This window comes from Gadus macrocephalus, chromosome 17, assembly GCF_031168955.1.
Source record: "Gadus macrocephalus chromosome 17, ASM3116895v1".
NCBI lineage: Eukaryota > Metazoa > Chordata > Actinopteri > Gadiformes > Gadidae > Gadus > Gadus macrocephalus.
Genome location: NC_082398.1, coordinates 2368855 through 2387896, shown reverse-complemented (window position 1 = coordinate 2387896; position 19042 = coordinate 2368855). Strand labels below are relative to the sequence as shown.

General features: G+C 45.0%; 1 protein-coding gene across 1 annotated transcript in view; it reads left to right on the top strand.

Moving 5' to 3' along the window:
- The window catches only part of LOC132445589 (receptor-type tyrosine-protein phosphatase delta-like), a 70160-nt gene that overhangs the window by 37871 nt on the left and 13247 nt on the right, over nucleotides 1-19042 (top strand). The window contains 10 exon segments of the mRNA XM_060035669.1: nucleotides 742-951; nucleotides 2967-3127; nucleotides 4713-4724; nucleotides 6425-6537; nucleotides 8617-8658; nucleotides 9316-9413; nucleotides 12620-12743; nucleotides 15211-15386; nucleotides 16979-17098; nucleotides 17450-17604. Of these exon segments, the coding sequence (XP_059891652.1) occupies nucleotides 742-951; nucleotides 2967-3127; nucleotides 4713-4724; nucleotides 6425-6537; nucleotides 8617-8658; nucleotides 9316-9413; nucleotides 12620-12743; nucleotides 15211-15386; nucleotides 16979-17098; nucleotides 17450-17604 (1211 nt within the window).

Here is a 19042-nt window from a genome sequence, read left to right as displayed (position 1 = left end):
GTCTGCCCTCAAGCGCGTGTCTGCAAGCCTTGCCCGGTTGCCCGAAAGAAGTCAGACTGTCAGAATTTATTTGTTTGTCAATATCAGCACTCACCTTTTCACAACTTTTTCCCAAGGGCAGCTAGATTTAACTGTGTTGACAGGGGAAATGATTGAAGACATTGATTGAGGACCTACAGGCCTGGAGCAAAAACAGTACACACATAGGATCAAACTCACACACACACATTGTGCGCGTACACACCCTGCAGTCGTTCACTTGGCTACACACTCACACACACTCCCACGCCCATACACATTCACAGAAGGCGGACAATGTACTGAAATAGAGTAGCAATAGATGGTGTTTGTGTATAACTGCAATTGTGTCTATCCAAGCTTGTTTATCGTTAAACTGTCCATACATTTAGGCAGTGTATGCATATTATCAGAGCCGACATAGCGCCACATATCTTACACAGGTATTTGTATACTATAGTCGAATGCATGCCACTAGGCTTTATGCTATAGTTTCAGACACACACAGGCAGGTGTGTCTTTAATATGTAATTGGGGACATTGGTATGTGACTTTGTTTCACGAACTGCCAATCGTCATCATCACGTTTAAATTGAGTAACGAAGCGTTGTATATTTGCTTTTGTCCAAAGCGACGTACGAGGCTGAGAACAACCCAAATTAGGAATCACTTTAGAAATATAAATGTTAGTTCATTAACTCAATTAATAAAATTAATTTCCAGCTGCTGAAAGAGATCAACCGCACGAGCAGGGGACTTCGCTTCCAGCGCCAGATCGAGCCCAGAGCCTACATCGCCGCCTACTTCAAGGACCTTCCCACCGAGTTCACCCTGGGTGACGACAAGACCTACGGAGACTTTGAGAACAAGCAGCTCCAGAACGGCCATGAGTACATCTTCTTTGTGCTGGCCATCCTGGAGATGTCTGAGAACGTGAGTGCACTCGTATATTTTGAAATAAATACGTCTCAAAACAAATATCCCCACCACCTTTATCCATCTCCCTTTGCCTCTCTTTCAAAAAATCGTTCTTCCCCGCTACCTTGGACACATGAAAAGACTTCAGCGATATTGATTTCACCGCCTCTAGTGCAGACTCAAAACAATTATACTCAAAGAGGTGTGTGTCTGCGCGCCGGGTAGCTTTTTCGTCATTCTCCTTCCTCGTCTGTCTTTAGTTTTTTTTTTCAGGACGTTTACTTTGAGTAACGGTCCCCTTGCGATATGCATTTCTTCAAACCCATCTGAGGCCCCTTCCTTCGCCTCTCAAACGCAAAGGCCTACCCCCCCCCCCCCACCACCACCCCTTACGTAGAGTGGTGGAACCCCCCGAGACCACAGCCAAACGCCAGTAAGGAGCCTCGATAAGGGGGCTAGTCTTTAATTGCAGGGGCCGGTTGCGTGCCCGGTCGTCCTTATCTGCAGCTCTGCAGATCGAGTGGTGTGCAAGTGTGGGTTCTGGAAGTGTGGGTGGGGGGGGGGGAGAGAGAGGGGGTCTGATTAGGCGGCTTCAGGCGGAAAGATGGATTTGATGAGCTAGGGGGAAACTTAAGGCCATCCTCACGCACTAACTCGCAGACCAGGTAGAGCAGGGGAAAAATAAGAGGGAAAAAACATAATGACGGACAGTGCAGAATCTACCAATTGGCTTTTTTCCTCTCCCCTAAAGCTTTTATTTTTTTATCTCGCTGCCCACCCCCCCTAGAATTGGAAATAAGTTAATCAAGTGGCCATGCAGAGGAGATAATGCAATCGTTATGGTTTGCTATGCTCCATTGTGGAAGGAGCACACAAACTTTAAAGTGGCTAATCACGCTAATTATGGCTATTGGCAGTTGTAATGTCTTTGCCAGTGAGGTTTTTTTTGTGGGGAAGGTAAAGCTTGCAGGGAATCAGAACCGCAAACACCTCTACAGAACATGCAAAGTAAAACGCCACACAGGTCAGTCGGACCAAGACCTCACTGTAAAGGGCTGATTATTACCCACCAAGTGGGTGCTACATGGGTGCGTCTTTGAGTGTTATTAATTATTATTATTCTTCATGTTTAACCTCTGTTTTCCTTTTATTCCTAGTCTGTTTTACATAGTTTTGAATGATGACTATATGCTCTGTAAGGTGACCTTGGGTGTCTTGAAAGGCGCCTCTAAATTAAATGTATTATTATTATTATTATTATTGTCCCACGTTTACGCAACGCAAGGGGGTTACGGACCCCTTACGTCGTTGCAGCACCCTCCTTGCGTTCATCGCAATGGCCTTACGTGCGGCTCCAATAAATGTTAACCTTCCGTCGAGGCGACGCAGCAGCAAGGGCTGTTATTGGTCCTCTTACTAAAACCTGACGCAGAACCATGATGGTTCGCGACTGCGTCAAAGCGTCTGCGTGTTCATTGCGTTGCGTGAACGTGGAACCATGATCAGCCCTTAAGAGAGCAACATACGATCAGTAGATATACACTCCCGATGTGCAACCAACACCTTGCCACGCCTCCTCCACCCCACGCACACACTCCATATTTCATCGCCGTTCTCACATTATTCAGAGTTGTCAATAGTATGTCAGGGGGATATATGAAGTTAATATATGATGTTTTGTTACAAATAAATGCAGTGAAAAAATATGCCCCAAAGTGCTATCCAAGGCACAGTTTCATGAGTTTGTTTACGTTGTAAAAAATGTATGTTGTCGAGAGAGAGCAGTTATTTAAATTGATATAGCTTCTGCGTTATAAATTATGCCCCTCGATCATACCGCTACATCGATATAAATGTGATATATTTTGTGCAAGCCCTCAGTAAATCACCATAGTTAATAATATCCTCCGGCAAAGATGTTTCGCAACGCACATTGCTCTCCCACATACACACACACACGTTATAGTACTGTGTGTGTCTTGGGATTTACAACAAATCAATGTTTTTCTTTCTGCATTTCTGTTCCACAGACGATGTATGCCACCAGCCCCTACTCCGATCCTGTTGTGTCAGCTGATATCGACCCTCAGCCAATCGTGGACGAGGAGGAAGGGCTTATTTGGGTGGTGGGCCCAGTGCTGGCCGTGGTCTTCATCATATGCATTGTCATAGCAATCCTCCTCTACAAAAGGTAAGGATATGAAACGGCCCGGCTGGCAGGATGTTCATGAAAGGACAAGTCTGCATTGATTGTGACGTCTGTGTTTTTGTAGACAAGCCCGCATTGCGGTCGTGCAGAATTGACAGGACCTGTGTAATACATGAAATGCAAAGTGGACACAATTTTTTTGTGACACTCCGCATATACACCCTCAACGTTCACCTACAGACACAAACAAACTCAGGGCTGCACAATGCATTATATGCAAATCTTCCAAGTGCATACAACAAGATAATTCTCTCATGCTGGGAGGAATATTCTCAGTCCAAGCCTCTTAGGCTCCACCTGTCACAAACAAGTGCACACACACACACACACACACACACACACACACACACACACACACACACACACACACACACACACACACACACACACACACACACACACACACACACACACACACGACACCAACAGCATACAAACACAGGCACTGTAGTGAACAGGCTGCAGTAACGTATATTTCACAGCAAATCAAAACAAGTATTTGGTTTAGGGGGATTGGGGACCGGGTGCTTCTCATCCATTTATCACTCCAGCGTGGGAAGGCAAGGAACTGACTCAGTGCCTCATGTCCCCGTGCAGCTTTAAGGCCCCTCAGGCTCCCACCGAGTTGATGCCCTGGCCCCTCCACCTCCTCTCCGTCAGCCCCCCACCACCTTCCACCTCTCTCTCTCTCTCTCTCCACTCACAGCACACAGTCCCCTAGCTCACCACTACCTTTCCGAGACACACAGCATGAACACTGAAGCACTTTTGGCTGCTGCGTGCACGCAAACGAGCACAGGTTCACATGCACTGTGGAGGATGTTTACCTTCTACCCTTCGATACCCCCTTCTCAGAATCGCAGAGAACAGAGATGTGGTTCTTGTGGACAGCTGAATTAGTGGTTGAGATTAATGCTAAAATCGTCTAGCTGTGAATGATAACGATGTAGCTGTACTTTTGGCTGAGACGATCGCTCATTTTTGGCCAGCGATGAATCGTAACAGTATTGCATATTTCTATAGAAGCCTGTACACCAAGCATGGGAAAAAGATTATGAGAAATAAATAATCTATATTTGCTTCAAAGATTTAAAATAACCACTTTATGGTTAAATTGACCAGCATACTATTCCTGAATCTCGTAAGAGTGATGTTATTTTCATTTTTCAAATATTCACACAATTCAAGAACAAGACAACATCACGAATCAATTTCTAAAGCACATCTCCCAAGAACAAATCTTGGATGCACCTGAGACAAAACGGCGGTGTTGAAAGTGCCCCAGAAACCTCCAGGGGGGGGGTAGGCTGCCTATCAAGTGTAGCGTTACTAATCTCTTTCACACGCCGAACTCGGGGCCGTGATCACTGTTGTTTCTATCTCAGGTAATCATATCTCCCAGATCCCCCGCCGTAGAGAAACACAAAACATGATAAACAAGCAGAAGATCTCTGATTTTATGGTGTACGAAATAGTGATTTTTTTTTCCCGTTCCGAGGGAGAAATCATAAACTAACTACAACTAAAGTTTCACCCGTTTTTTTTTCTTGCTAACCAAATGGAGCAGCAAACCAGACAGGTAAGACTGATGGAACGAGAGGAAATAAAAACGTCTCGTTTTCAGCCACGCAGTGTTTCACATTACCGAAAAAAGAGATTGGATGGCCCCGAAATTGACCTCCCCCACTGCTTGGAGTACACATCATCAAGGCAAATCATGACATCAAATGCCTGGAAACCTTAAGAGCGATCGCCATAATGATATATTTTTAGCTTATCTCCTCCTTGAACAACCCCGAGACGCCACACGCCGTCTTATCTGATGAGCTCTGCACACTGTGACCTGCATGCTTTGATTTCCCACGTCATGCTTACAAGCTGGTGTGTGCCTGAAAAACAAAACCACGGTTTGCCCAAACAATTCACAACAACACATTTTTCTTAATAACCAGAGTCCCACAATCACCACGGACATATTATCATATTCCCTCCCTGTGTAACTCAATCACCGGCTCCAAACGCAATTAACTGCACTGTTAATTACGGTTGGAGGTGGTGTGTGATTAATAGCCGGGGAGGTAAACAATACCCGCTCCCCCAAAACGGTCACGTCACCCCAGGAAGCGTGAAGGGGTCTGTGTAATTTGCCCGATACGTGGACCTAGTTATCTCCATTAACGGGATCTCCAGCGAGCAGGTTCTCTCCTCAAGGACCACCGCCCGGGACACATGTTGAGCTAAACGTTCCCCAACTGCTGGCACTGATTTCAGCTTTCGCTGTGTTGTCATGGCCGTCGGCCGACGGTTGTTATAACAACCGCGCGCCACCGTAGACTAAGAGGCTGTCCCTAGCATAACATAACGTAAAGAGGCACATAGCTCAAGCTGTTTCGCTCCCGTGTGTGTGTGTGTGTTTGTGTTTGTGTGTTAGTGTCTAGCTGAAGCTTTCATCCTCATTTTGCTGATTTTCTCTCATGCGTTGCTGTAAGCAGATGATGTCATGTCTAAGGCCATGCAGGATTTTTTATTTTGTTTCTTTCTGTGGTCACATGAAATCAAAGGGCCACTTGCAGTTGATTGAACTCTTAGAACGAGCTTTCCTGCATGCTTGAATTAATTAATGCCAAGCGTTCATGCGTCACATTCGAGTTGGAGCGGACATCTGATATATTTTGATATATATAAAGATCTAATATAACATCATATAGCAATCATGAAATAATGGATATACAATTATTTATATATATATATATATATATATATATATATATATATAAAACGAAGCTGCATCAAGCCATATAATTTGTAAATGTACTGTAATGTGCTTTAATAGGCCTTTCATGCACACTACACACTCGTGGAGCATCTAAATTAAATTCTTTAAGAAGTCAACATTAATTCACACAAGTGTGGTCATCACAAAATATATGGTTTGATCAACAAAGACAATGTTTTCTAAAAGCCACAAGACATTGTTGTCTTGTATTGGGATTCTTTGATGGTGGTTAAGTGGGATTAATTAGACAAGCTGAATCAACTGTAAGAAACACAGCATTAGAAAGTGTTCTTAACCTATTATTCGCCCATTAAACAGGTTATTTCGCATTACACATGCATCTTTTTAGTGAGGATAGCTTAAATCATAGTTGTTATTGTATTTTATCGTCCCAAATTACTTCAAGGTTATTAACCAAATACCAAACAAAGTGTACACAAACCTACAATCACTTTTTTAAACCAAGAGACCCTTGTCAAATATCTCTTGCTGTTTCCCACCAGGAAAAGGGCAGAATCCGAAGCTAGGAAAGGAAGCCTCCCCAACAGCAAGGAAATGCCCTTACATCATCCCACTGATCCTGTGGAGCTCCGACGTCTCAACTTCCAGACACCCGGTAAGAACCATTATTCAAGTCTGTCAAGGCCTCCCATATGCACTGGGAATGCAATTACACACCTACCGATACCTAAGTCTCTCCCCCTCCCTTTCACTCCTACACAAACACAACTGAGGCACAACCGAGAGCAAAGTGTGAAACCCTTACTCCAAGCTTAACCGATCCCACACTAGCTAACCAGGTCAGGTGCGGACGATGGCCAGGCGGCCTTGGGCCAAGCTGAGTGACAGTGTCATCACCCCCTCCCCAACTACTACTAATGCGAGCTGGGCGAAATCCCGGGGACGCGCAGCACCCTCTGTGGTGGTTAGGGTCATCAAGGCCATCTCTCCTTTTTTGTCAGGCCTCGACAGAAGAAGAGCACGAGAACACCTTGGAGAAATTATTGCCGGTGTCCATTTTCCGAAAAGGCAGCAGCGGCACTATGAAGCCTGGGGAGGACAATAGGAAGCGTCACTACTTTGTGTCACAATTGGTGGACAGAGGGGGCGGCGTGTCAAGCGTTGAACACCATAGTCCACCCCTCGCCGGACCTTGTGGCGCTGATGTGGGCCGGGGGGACACTTCGTCTCGATCCTCGTGTGGCATTTTGGCATCGAGGAGGGAGCCGCAGTCCATTTATCTTGTGGGAAAGGTGGCAGGCAGCTAAAAGAGGGCCACTCAACCCACCGTGTGAGTGAGTTGCTCCACTTAAGGACAGGTGTTCAGAGACGAGTCGATAATGTAACATCCAAGCCGTGTTCTTTTCCAGGTCGGCTAGTTTCAAAAGGAAGGATCCATTATCCCGTAGCTTCTTGTTTTCCTTTGTTTCGATAAAAGATGAAGCATATTTATGAAAACCTTCAATTACCCGCCAGGGCATTCACCGACATGTTTTCATCCCTGGCTTCTGTTGGAGAGATCTCAACCCCCTCTCAAGCCGTCCATCCAACCCCCGCCCACACACCCTGAAAGCAGGTTACATCGATTACCCCTCGTTATCCCGATCAAAGCAACCGTCCACCGCGTGACGTGCTCCTCTTAAGCCCGTGAAGAGGTTCTCCATTACGCCATCGCTTTCACACTTCTCTCCCCCCCCCTCTCCCCCCCCCCCCCCTTTTGACAGGGACAATTTCCATCTTGAGGATGCTTGATGTTTGAGCGAGACGTGACAAATGGCACTTTCATTGTCCCTGGTCGTCCCCCTGCCTTCACCGCCATCGCCATTGAAAAGGAATTTGAGTGGTGGTGGAGACTGAAAAAATAAATAAAAAAGGGAAAGTTTGAGTGGGAAAGAGAAAAAGGGAGCTTCGCTTTTTCCATTAGCTAATGTTCACTCTGAGCCGAAGATGGAAAGGCAAAGGTTGGTTCATCATGCAGGCACGTCAACCACCCACCCCGCCGAAAATTGTCGGGAAAATTGGCACCGACAACCAAACGCTGTAAACACCCGGCGTTCAGAAAAAAGTGGGCGGAGCAGATGGATGTTTGTGGGTTGTCGCCGCAGCCGTCGTCCAATCCCTCGGACCGGTCCCCGGAGTGGCTGGAAGAGGCACACTCAGCTCTCCGTCTAACAAGCTGCACCTCAGCATTGTTTGAACCTGTATAAACCATACGCCTGCCCTTGGGGTCTCGCCCTACACACCTCAGCCCCCCCGAAACCGAACGAGCATACGCAGCACGTACATTTATGGGCACTCAATTTCAGCAATGTCAGTCACACCTTGTCAAAGTCAAAAACTAAATTAAACGCCCCGGCCGAGAACCTTGTGCTGCCGGACAGGCGGACAAGCACCGATGCCGACCGCGAGAGAGAAATGTAAACGGGTTCTCTGCTGGTTGGTAAAGCGATGGATGGTGCATGTCTTCTGACTACATGTTCTTTCTGTCCTCTCAACGATTAAGCAATGACGTAGCACAAGCTTGTAGCATGTTGATTTGTGCATTACTAATATCACATAGAGAACGTAGTTCTGGCACATTTCAAGCTACTTCCTACCCTGTGTTTGTGAGGGGGAAATGAGTGAATTAAAGTCATCACGTTTTGGTGATGCGACTCTGCAACCTTTTTTATTTACACCGCCGTTTCCTCCACAGGTCTGGGTGCCCCCGGTTACCTCAGTAACCTCCATTTGTCAAGTTAGTTGGTCTTGTTTATACATTTTGACATGATTTTATTTTTGGTAAATGTTATTTGCCAAACATTTTATTTCTCCCTTCTTCTCCCTTTGATTTCCTGCTTAGCCTTGTATTCTCCCCCTACCCCAACCTCCAACCCCCCAACCTCCCCCCACCCCACCCGTCAACTCCATGTAATCAACCCGGTGTCAACCCCATGACATCGCAGGAGGCGGAGTTTGAAATGACAACCCGGCGCTATGTCATTACTCAAAGCAAACGTCTTCATCTCTCGCCTATCTCTGTTTACTTTGATTTAGATTTTTTGTTTTCTCATCCGCTGTTGGTTTCACTACTCTCGTTTTTTGTCGTCGTCCTCCTTGTGCTTTTTCTTGTCACGCTGACCGCTCCGCCACCGCTGCTTTCGGTGTGAATAACATTCTTCCCTCAGCAGTAGGGAGAGGCCCCGTGCGATGACCTCTCTTTGGCTTCTGTCCATCTCCTCTTTATCGAGCATGCCCACTGCTTTGAGTGACCAAACTTGCCTAACCAGTTCCACTCTCCCATAATTCCGTTCCGCACACACACACACACACACCGACACGTTCCTTAGTGATGCAGGGCTGTTGCTAGGCTGCGTGGCTGACGGGTGTGCTCTTGTCTATGTGATCTTAACAGGCATGGCCAGCCACCCCCCCATCCCCATCATGGAGCTGGCTGACCACCTGGAGCGCCTGAAGGCCAACGACAACCTAAAGTTCTCGCAGGAGTACGAGGTAGGCAGGGGTCGGGCCCTTTAAGACACGCCGTCTTCTGCTTCTTTCAGGTCCACAGAGTTTAGGGTCGTTGAGGGACTGGTGATAAAACAAACAGATAGAGCTTGTGTCGTGGTAGCCCTTTTCTTCCTGCAGTCTTTATCGTTTTGTTGCTTTTGTTTCTGAATGATTTACTCAGAGACTGAATCTGCAGGTATATTCATTATGTGCGTCATGTTTTATATATTTCTAGAACAATGTTTGGGTGGATTGGTTTGGGTTTTTTCAAACCAAAGAATAATTTAGCAACACACTGAAATATGTGGTTCACTTTCCCATACACATGCAACCCACAGTCTCGACATTTTATAATATTTTCCTGGAAGCCATTTACACAACTAGACTAGCAAACCACAACGGGAAGGAGCTGGCCTTTGAGGTTGAAATTGAAGAGGTGGGATAACACACAGTGCAAAGGACTAGACAAAAATAACATTCATTTTATCCGTAGCATAATTAATAAATGTAATCAAGTAGATAGAAAATTGAACACATTTATATCAATACAACTTAATTCTTTGTTGCCTTAGGCCACTAAAGCTACAGTGTAGTTTTAAGAGAAATCGCTATCGTACATAAAGTGGATCAGGCCTGTGACAGACAGTAGATTGGAAGTGATGGCTGAACTGAACAGTCCTTTCCATTTGTTATAGTTTCATAACTACAACACATTATTATATTCCGATATTTACACAGCACAGAGATTTGGCTAAGACCAAAGTACTACTAAGGAGACATAATGTCGGTTTCAGAGAGAGAGAGAGAGAGAGAGAGAGAGAGAGAGAGAGTGAGAGTGAGAGAGAGAGAGAGCTCAAACTCAAACAGCACTCTTACCTGGAAAGCCATTTTGATGCTAGAGACCAGAGGTATACTCTAAACTTTAAAGCATATTATGGAGGGGGAGGGGGCATTTCCCATTTTTTTCCTCGCTCCAGTTTTAATTACATCTAATGCATATTTGAATGGATTGAACATACTCTGCTGAGACAGGCACTGTGTAAAAACATAAGGAAAATTGCAAAGCAACCAAAAAATCCTATAGGCTGCAGGCAGATTATGTTGACATGCATGCTATTTTCTGCTCATGCAGTAATTGGACCTATTTCCAGTGCGCATCGTTGGAACTGTGAATGATTGTGCCAGTTCTGGGTCCTTTCAGGGGCAATGTGTGGGATAAAAGCAGTCCACCCTCTTTCTCTGCCAATTTTTATCTCACTGTCATACCAGTGACTAGAAATCCATAAGGTCACAATATAGCAGTATGCCTGGCTGGCCAAGTTCCATAATTGCATTTTTATCGCATTGAATTCCAATTACTTTGCACCTCTGTTCAACAACTGGAAAGTCATTTTGAGCAGGAATGTAAAGAGAGGCACTTTATTGTGAGAAATATTGCAGATCAGTGTTCAGATCAGACTAAGCCAGATACTGATGTAATATTTAATTAGTTTTTCTGAAGGTAAACCAATGTTTTGATTTATGTCTTGTTCAATGCACTTATTTGAATTCCAATTTATCATTAGGCCACCTTACTTTGAAAAAAAAAATTTACAAAGTCATTACCATGGTATGTCATAATACTTTCATTGAACTTCATAAAAAAATTATAAACTCAATTTGTTATCTGGAAAACATTCAAGAAACAGAGTGACATAATATCTTATGAGTATGAGTTGAAGAGTGAGCAGAGCTGGATATACTGTAGTAGTTAAAGACTGTACTCAAGTACTATTCTTGCTTTAAAATAGTAATGACTCAAGCAGAAGTTAAATAGGTCATCCTAATTATTACTTGAGTAAGAGTAAGAAAGTATATAGTGAAAAGACTTCTCAAGGAATCTGTCACTTCCTACAATCTATTTTTTTGTTAAACTAAGCAGAACACGATGAACTTACATATCCAAATGTACAACAAATAATATTGGAAATGCTTGTCCAATAGAAAAAAAATGAACCATAACTATTCAAATGCATGGCTTAACTATAACTCGTCCCTCATCAGTCTGTGCGTCTAATGAGCTTGCAAATGGATCTCCTCTGTATCATGTCCTTCGCAAAAAACTATCCAAAAGCTTTAACATGGTTCTGTGCCTTGAAAACAATAGCACAAATTGTCTATCGCTCCTATAGCCGTATGGATATCCAGTCAAGGTCCAATACATCAAAATATCAATTTAGTTCCCTTTCAAAGTAAACAATGCCAAGAGACAACTACAGTTTTTTTCTTTCTATCCATGACACACACTGCTATACTACATTTTGCGTAGTTTACAATTCAACTTATAATCGTATGATATACTATGAAGTAATTATTAAACTCATTGAAAGACACACACACAAGAGGTGACACCAGCAATTATGAAATTATATGTATTTTAAACTGCACTTTGCTGAACATTGTAGATGCTAAAATGGGATCTTCAAAGTATAGAGTATGCCTGAATAAAGAAACACAGAACCAAGAATCGAGTCTGAAAAAAATAAGCTTTCCTTTATTCCTGTCAGTTGAATGAGTTATTATTCTGAACTAAAGGCCGAAAACGGTCTCAATATATTGCAGTATTCACATAAGATGGCCCTGCCCTAAGTATTTGGGAACCTCTGCCCTCTCTACTTCCTGAGATTGAGTTTGAGCGTAGCACTTGAGATCCATCTTCCACCACGCATTAACATGATTAAATAATGATGAGTCTCTTAACCTCGCTAGACGAGCAAAGGTGCCATTAGTGTCAATTTATATATGTTTTAACAGACGCATAGTTACTGATAGCACTGTGCGTGTACAAAGTGGCAGCAGCAGTCTCCGGTGGCAAAATTTTACTTATTTAATTTATTTTACTCATGAAAACTGTCTAAAGTTGTATATGTCGTCGACTGAGGCACCCCTTAAGTTATCCATCTGATCAAATTAAGTAGACACAGAGATCACTGAGAAGTGTTAGTGAAAGAATACATTGAAATAACAATGTCACATTGTCAAGCCAAATCCGATGGAAAACCGGCCATCTTGAAAAATACGAACTCTGTGTTAACGTCGGTTTATCTCGAAATACAACCCGCTGCGCCCGGTAAACCGGGATCCTTGCCAAGAGCCACAACGATCTACCTGTGCTGTATTTCTGTGTGATTCATGCCTCAATTCTCTGTTTGTTTGTTTGTTTCCTTAAGTCCATCGATCCTGGCCAACAGTTCACGTGGGAACACTCCAACCTGGAAGTGAACAAGCCGAAGAACAGATATGCTAACGTGATAGCATATGACCACTCCAGGGTGTTGCTGACAGCGATCGACGGTACGTCCCCCTTCGGCGCCACAAGGGGCTGTGCATTGATTTTTTTTGTAATGAGCCACACACGTTTACTAATGCCTCGCACACGCTTAGCACAACACACACACAGGTAGTAGCACAAACGCACCAGAACGATTTACATATTTTTACATGTATCAAATAATCAGGGATCGTTTTTGTAATACCCACAATAAGAATTTCTCCTGAAAATGAACATGATCTTAAACGTTTTCATATCAAGTCGATTTCCTATTCTTTTTTTTTTAGGCGGGTTACAAAAATTGTACGGTTTAGAATAATTGCATGATTGATGAGACAATCAAAATATAATGATGGACGTAATGACAAGGAAGGAAATAATCGTTAGTTACAGCCTCAATGTCTTTATTGGTCCCGGGCTTTTATGATCATTATCCCCATGGTGACGGCAGCCATTGATTGCAGCCAGATGGCTGAATCAAAAAGGAAAAGAAAAACATATGTTTATTTTATTAGCATAGATTTTAGCTTCAGCAAAATTACCGTCAACCATTCCAACATTAATATTTAGGGGTGAGATAAATATTTCATAACTTTCATTTCGAAAGTGTCCCCACTTGTTCAGTGGAACTCTTTACCATGAGCTAGCTCTTTTGTTAGCGTGTTGTAGTGTGTGAATGCCCACAGCCAGCCAGTAATTAACAGCCTCAGCTAAGGGGCTCCTTTGCAGGGAAAGTGAACGAAATAATAATAATAATAATAATAATAAGTAAACAAACTGTGGCAAGCAAATGGAGGCTAATGTGTAAAAAAAAAAAAAAGAAAGCCTGATAAATAAGTGGCTTGCAAAGAGTCCCTCTTTGCAAGCAGGCTCTCAGAAAGGAGCACTCAGCTGAGCAGTGTTGAAGCCCATTAGCGTGGCGTATCAACACATCTGCACGCCCATACACACCGGGGGGAGTGTGGTGGTGCTGCTCTCAGCCAGCCATGAGGGGGAGGGCAGCAGGGACCTCCTCCTCCTCCTCCCCTAAAGCCTGTTGGCAAGTTGCGCCTGGTTTGTTTACTTTGATGGGAGTTCTTTAGGGGTGGGGGGGAAATATAGAAACGGTGGTGGGTGTGAGGAGAGGGGCTGACTTTGAGAATTGGGCATCAGAATAACAGGACTGTTAGTGTTGGAGTGTGCTGGTAAGAGTGTGATGCCTTGATGGTGGCTCTTAAAGCAGTGAATAATTTCATAAATGACGTGATTCACTTGGGTAGTGAATTAACTGTGTGCTTCTGGCTGGTTCTCCCCTCGGCCATGGAAAACGTACACCATCAACATTCCTGATTACTATTTGCATTCTTGCTGGAGATGTGTTCTCAGAGGGAATCAGGCACAAATAATTCAGCTAGGACACAGCAGTGGTCACAAAAAGAAAACGATTAAAATTCTACTTTGGAAAAGGGAAAAGGACTGACAGGGACATTGTCATTTGTGTGTGTTTACCCATCTCCCTGCGCGGATAATTGGCTCCTTAGTAGTATTGCTACATGCATTTTCCTTCATAAGTTTGTTGACAGCGAGGGAGGCATTGGCGTTTCATCCAAATCCTGAGTGACAGCGTGCAGGCAAAAGCCATTTAGAAAATACAGCATGCAACAAAACAACCAGATTCATTCTCCTTCATTCACAATATTGACTACGTTCTTCACCATTCCTCTTCAATCTGGGGAGAGAAAATAAAAAAAGGTCTTATTTATATTTATACCTTGTCCGTCGTGAAAATTCCTTGGCAGCACAAAAAAAAAGAGGGGTGGTTTAAAATAAATATATTAACGGAAGGGAAACATGGATGGGGTTTTTCGGAATGTTAATATTCCATTCTGGATTTCTTTTTTGTGAGTGGGTGGTGGCAGGGAGGGCGGGGGGTTGGTGGTGTAAAGGGGATCTCTGCAACGTGGCCTCCATGCATATGAGACTTATCTCGGTAAACCATGTGTGTGCGCTAGCCCCCCCCCCCATACCCCACAACAGCCTTCCCCGACCGTCTCTCCCGGAGCATCGACTGGCTGTCATCTCGCTCTCCCCCCTCGGATTGAAAAGACAGACCGCACCTTTCATTTCTCATAAGCAAAGGGAGGAAAAAAGAAAGACGGAGGCAACTGACACTTTTTGGAAGGGAGTTTCAAATTGATAGACTCTCAGATGATACGCCTTTCCCGATCGATCGCAAAATAGACCTAAAAACCTCGATTTACAGAGGTGAAATATTTTTTTCAAATGTGACTGATTGTATATATATGTTGTTATTAATAAAAATTTGCAGAATCAATAGATGATCATGGGGTTGAAATACATACAGTACCTACAATAAATCATAAATCAACACAGACATCCAAACAATCATCCCTTGAACATTTGTCCTTCACTTCATTTGCACCACATCATGTGTTTGCAGCACTCGACCCGTGCAGATCTGCTAATTTCTACTATCCCTATCTCCTGCAGGCATTCCAGGCAGCGACTACATCAACTCGAACTACATCGACGGCTACAGGAAGCAGAACGCCTACATCGCCACGCAAGGCGCCCTGCCCGAGACGTTCGGAGACTTCTGGCGAATGATTTGGGAACAGAGGAGCGCCAACATCGTCATGATGACCAAGCTAGAGGAGCGGTCCCGGGTACGAGCGGAACGTGAATACTACCGTGCAAATAGCAGTGAATAGAACGGTATCTGAGCATTAGCTGCATTCAATAGACGTCTTCAGGAAGGATTGAGAATATTTAGCACTGAATGTGATCTACACATTGAGTTCATCCCAAATGTCATAACAACAGGATGCGTTTGTATCGACACCCATCATCTCCTTGTGCGTGGAATTATGCACACCTGACAGATGATCGCTTCAGCGGGGCTTTTCTGGATTTGCTACCGGCAGAACCGTTAAATACATGAATACGATCAACCGAACAACCATCCACGGCGATGTAGACACAAAGCACGTATCCCTCCTCATCTTAGAGTCTGGGTAGCCGTACAATGGACCCGTAAGCTCCTTACCTTCAAACTGTGCTTTGAACTGGCAGCTTTCTGAATAGATACACTAATTTCATCCACACAGTAGTTTGGCCCCAGTCCCCATGACAACCTTTTTTTTTTTTTTTTTAATAACCCGATGAACAAAATTCCTTTGAGCATTTCACAATATGGTAATCTTTTAAAAGTACATAATTGATGACCGGCCTCTATTCTTTTTGTCGGGCTCTGGGCTTTCGCTGTATAGAAATATGAAAACAGCGTGTAGCATAAAAGGTTTTCATGTTTTTTTTGGTTGAGATGGCTCTCTCATATTCCCCTTTTATTTATGTTTTCCCCCGGCCCAGACAGTGTTGATGTTGTTTGACATTTAGCGGAGAGCAGTTTGCTGTTGTTGCTCCTAACAGCCCCCGGAGTCGTCACTATTGATCACTCCCTTTAGCGCCCGAGGGCCGCCGCCGATGTGGGATTAGCATAGCATTAGCTTCTGACGTCTGAACCCACCCAAGCTAATGCTAAAACCTGAACTGCTTCCAGGGCTTCCGACGACGTTGGGAGCTGCGGCACAGGCAGTGATACTATTGACGAGCCAGACTTAATCCTGCGGATCTCGTGACTGTAGTCCGCTGCTGTCCAGTTGCGGGGAGACTAATGTGTTCAAATAAACATTGCGATCCATGCCGTCATCGATCGGCCCTCTGTACGTTTGGAATCAGTTAAACAGCCCTCCTTGAAAGAGGACCTGGAGTCCGGATGATGCAGTCACAGCCAAGCAAATGTACAGTACATTGCAAACGACTCGGGAGAAGCAAAGCATCTGCATGGGCTGTGAGGCTATACCCTCCTCAGTATTCATAGAGTTTCCCTCTCTGGCAGCTTAACAATAATGCAGTAATGGAACAATGTTTTATTGGCCGTTCACTGGGCAACCAAGGCGTAGAACGATAATAACCCTGAGCAGTAATATGATTGGGAATTTGTGATTGCCGTTGTAATTATGGAGATTGTCAGAGCAATAAATGGCACTGTCTGCTCCCACCACATATCGCAGACCATTCCCTTGATTGTGAAATCACACCTAATCAACAGCAGTGGATTAAGTTACTTGTGACGAAAAAAAAAATGCAGCAATAATAAACAACTAATTTGCAGAAACTGTAGGATTGCAATTCTCCTAATCCCTCGGCCAGGATTTCTTCTTTCTTGAATAATGTAATTTCCCTTCTCCCCCTGTAGGTAAAATGCGACCAGTACTGGCCGACGAGAGGAACAGAGACCTACGGGCTTATACAGGTGACGCTGCTGGACACGGTGGAGCTCGCCACCTACTGCGTCCGAACGTTTGCACTTTATAAAGTAAGTTGACCTTTGGGGCTGTCAATATTTAAATCCCCCCCCCCTATTATTGGTTATCCCCAGACAAATTATGTTAGCTAGCTTACCTGCGTAAGACCGCCCCCTCCCTCCCATTGCAGACTCCTCCCCCCTTGCTAGAAACCAAACTAGTACTATTTCCCGCTAGTTCATCAGACAAGTGTAAACTGATTCCCCCCCCCACAATCACTAATCACAGCTCCATCAGTCTATTCCGGCTGCATACATGTCACTTGTTATTTTTAATACGGTAAAAGAAAGTGATTCAGAAACTATCTGTGGGTTTTTCTCAGTATCGCTGACGGGTGGGCATGTCCTCTTGTGCTCTCGCAGAACGGCTCCAGCGAGAAGCGGGAGGTGAGGCAGTTCCAGTTCACTGCCTGGCCCGATCACGGCGTGCCCGAGCACCCCACCCCCTTCCTGGCCTTCCTCCGGCGGGTAAAAGCCTGCAACCCCCCAGACGCAGGGCCCATGGTGGTGCACTGCAGGTAAGGATCGCTCGACCATCTGATGCTACGTATTGATCAATCGTATTGAGCAGTGAGTACAGGACAATGGTGGGTGATTGGTGATAGATTGCAGAAGTAGGGGGGCGAGTAGGAGAGTGGGTCTGGAGTTTGGAGGGAGGAAGTGGATAGTGAATCTGGGGACGGGGGAAGGTGGTTTCTTGAGTGTTTTGGGATCGAGGGGGAGTACGACAGTGAGTTCCGAGTGCCTGGGGGAGAGAGGATGTGTCATGAGTGTCGGGGAGGAGGGGAGTGACTACAGGGAGGTGGAGAATATGTCTGGAGTGTCTACGGAGCTGGGGACAAGGAGAGTTGGGGTTTTGAGTGTCCATGGAGGGGGGAAGAATCCAGGGGGGAGTCTGGAGTGTCTAGCGAGGGGGAGACAGTCGGGGGGGTTGGAGAGCGAGACTGTAGTGTCTGTAGGGAGGGGGAGAGGGTCAGGGGGATGGAGATTGAGTCTGGAGGAGACACTGTGGAAGAACAGGTTGTGCTCTTACCTCCCACAGACGAGCAGAGGTCCTCTTCATCCAACTGGCCGGTGTGGCGGTGCTTCAGCCTGCCCTCTAGCCCTAGCTTTAGCCTTAGTCCCTGGTCCTCTTCAACGTTCTGACCTTATCCTGTAGGAAAGCAATCTCCCACCCTGTTGAGGCGGGAATATATAAACCATAGATGGATCCAAGTTGACACAATGCTTCTCAGTTGCTTTCCAGTATTCTATGAATTATTCAATTATTTATTCATATCAGGACAGATTTATGGAAATGGCTGGCAGGGATACAAAGAGATAAGGTATTCTACGTCTGAATCCCACCAGTGTCCACTGCAGGCTGGTATCCCCACTGGCTTTTTCAAGAATGGCACTTTCAATCGGATGGTGTTTGCAACCACAGAGCACACGGATTACAAGTATCGTCGCCCACAGCAAACTGCTTCATCTCCTTCAACAGACCGACACACACACACACACACACACACACACACACACACACACACACACACACACACACACACACACACACACACACACACACAGCAAGGCAGAAGAGAGAGAGATGGAGCCGTTGCCTTGTTAACACCACTGCTAACATGTTCCGCAACATCCCACCAGGAGGGCACATTTGATCCCCCCTCGGCAAGTGTATCTAAAATAAGTTGCCAGCGTCAGCGACAACAAAAGCGTCACTCGAGAAATGCACCAGAGACCGGACCTCACACACACACACACACACACACACAGATGACACACACACACACACATACACACGCGCACACACACACACACACACACACACACACACACACACACACACACACACACACACACACACACACACACACACACAAACGTCCAGCTCTACTGAAGTCAGAAATAGCTAGGAAGTCATTCTAGAGAAAGACAGCCAGAAGAAAGGGACGGCAG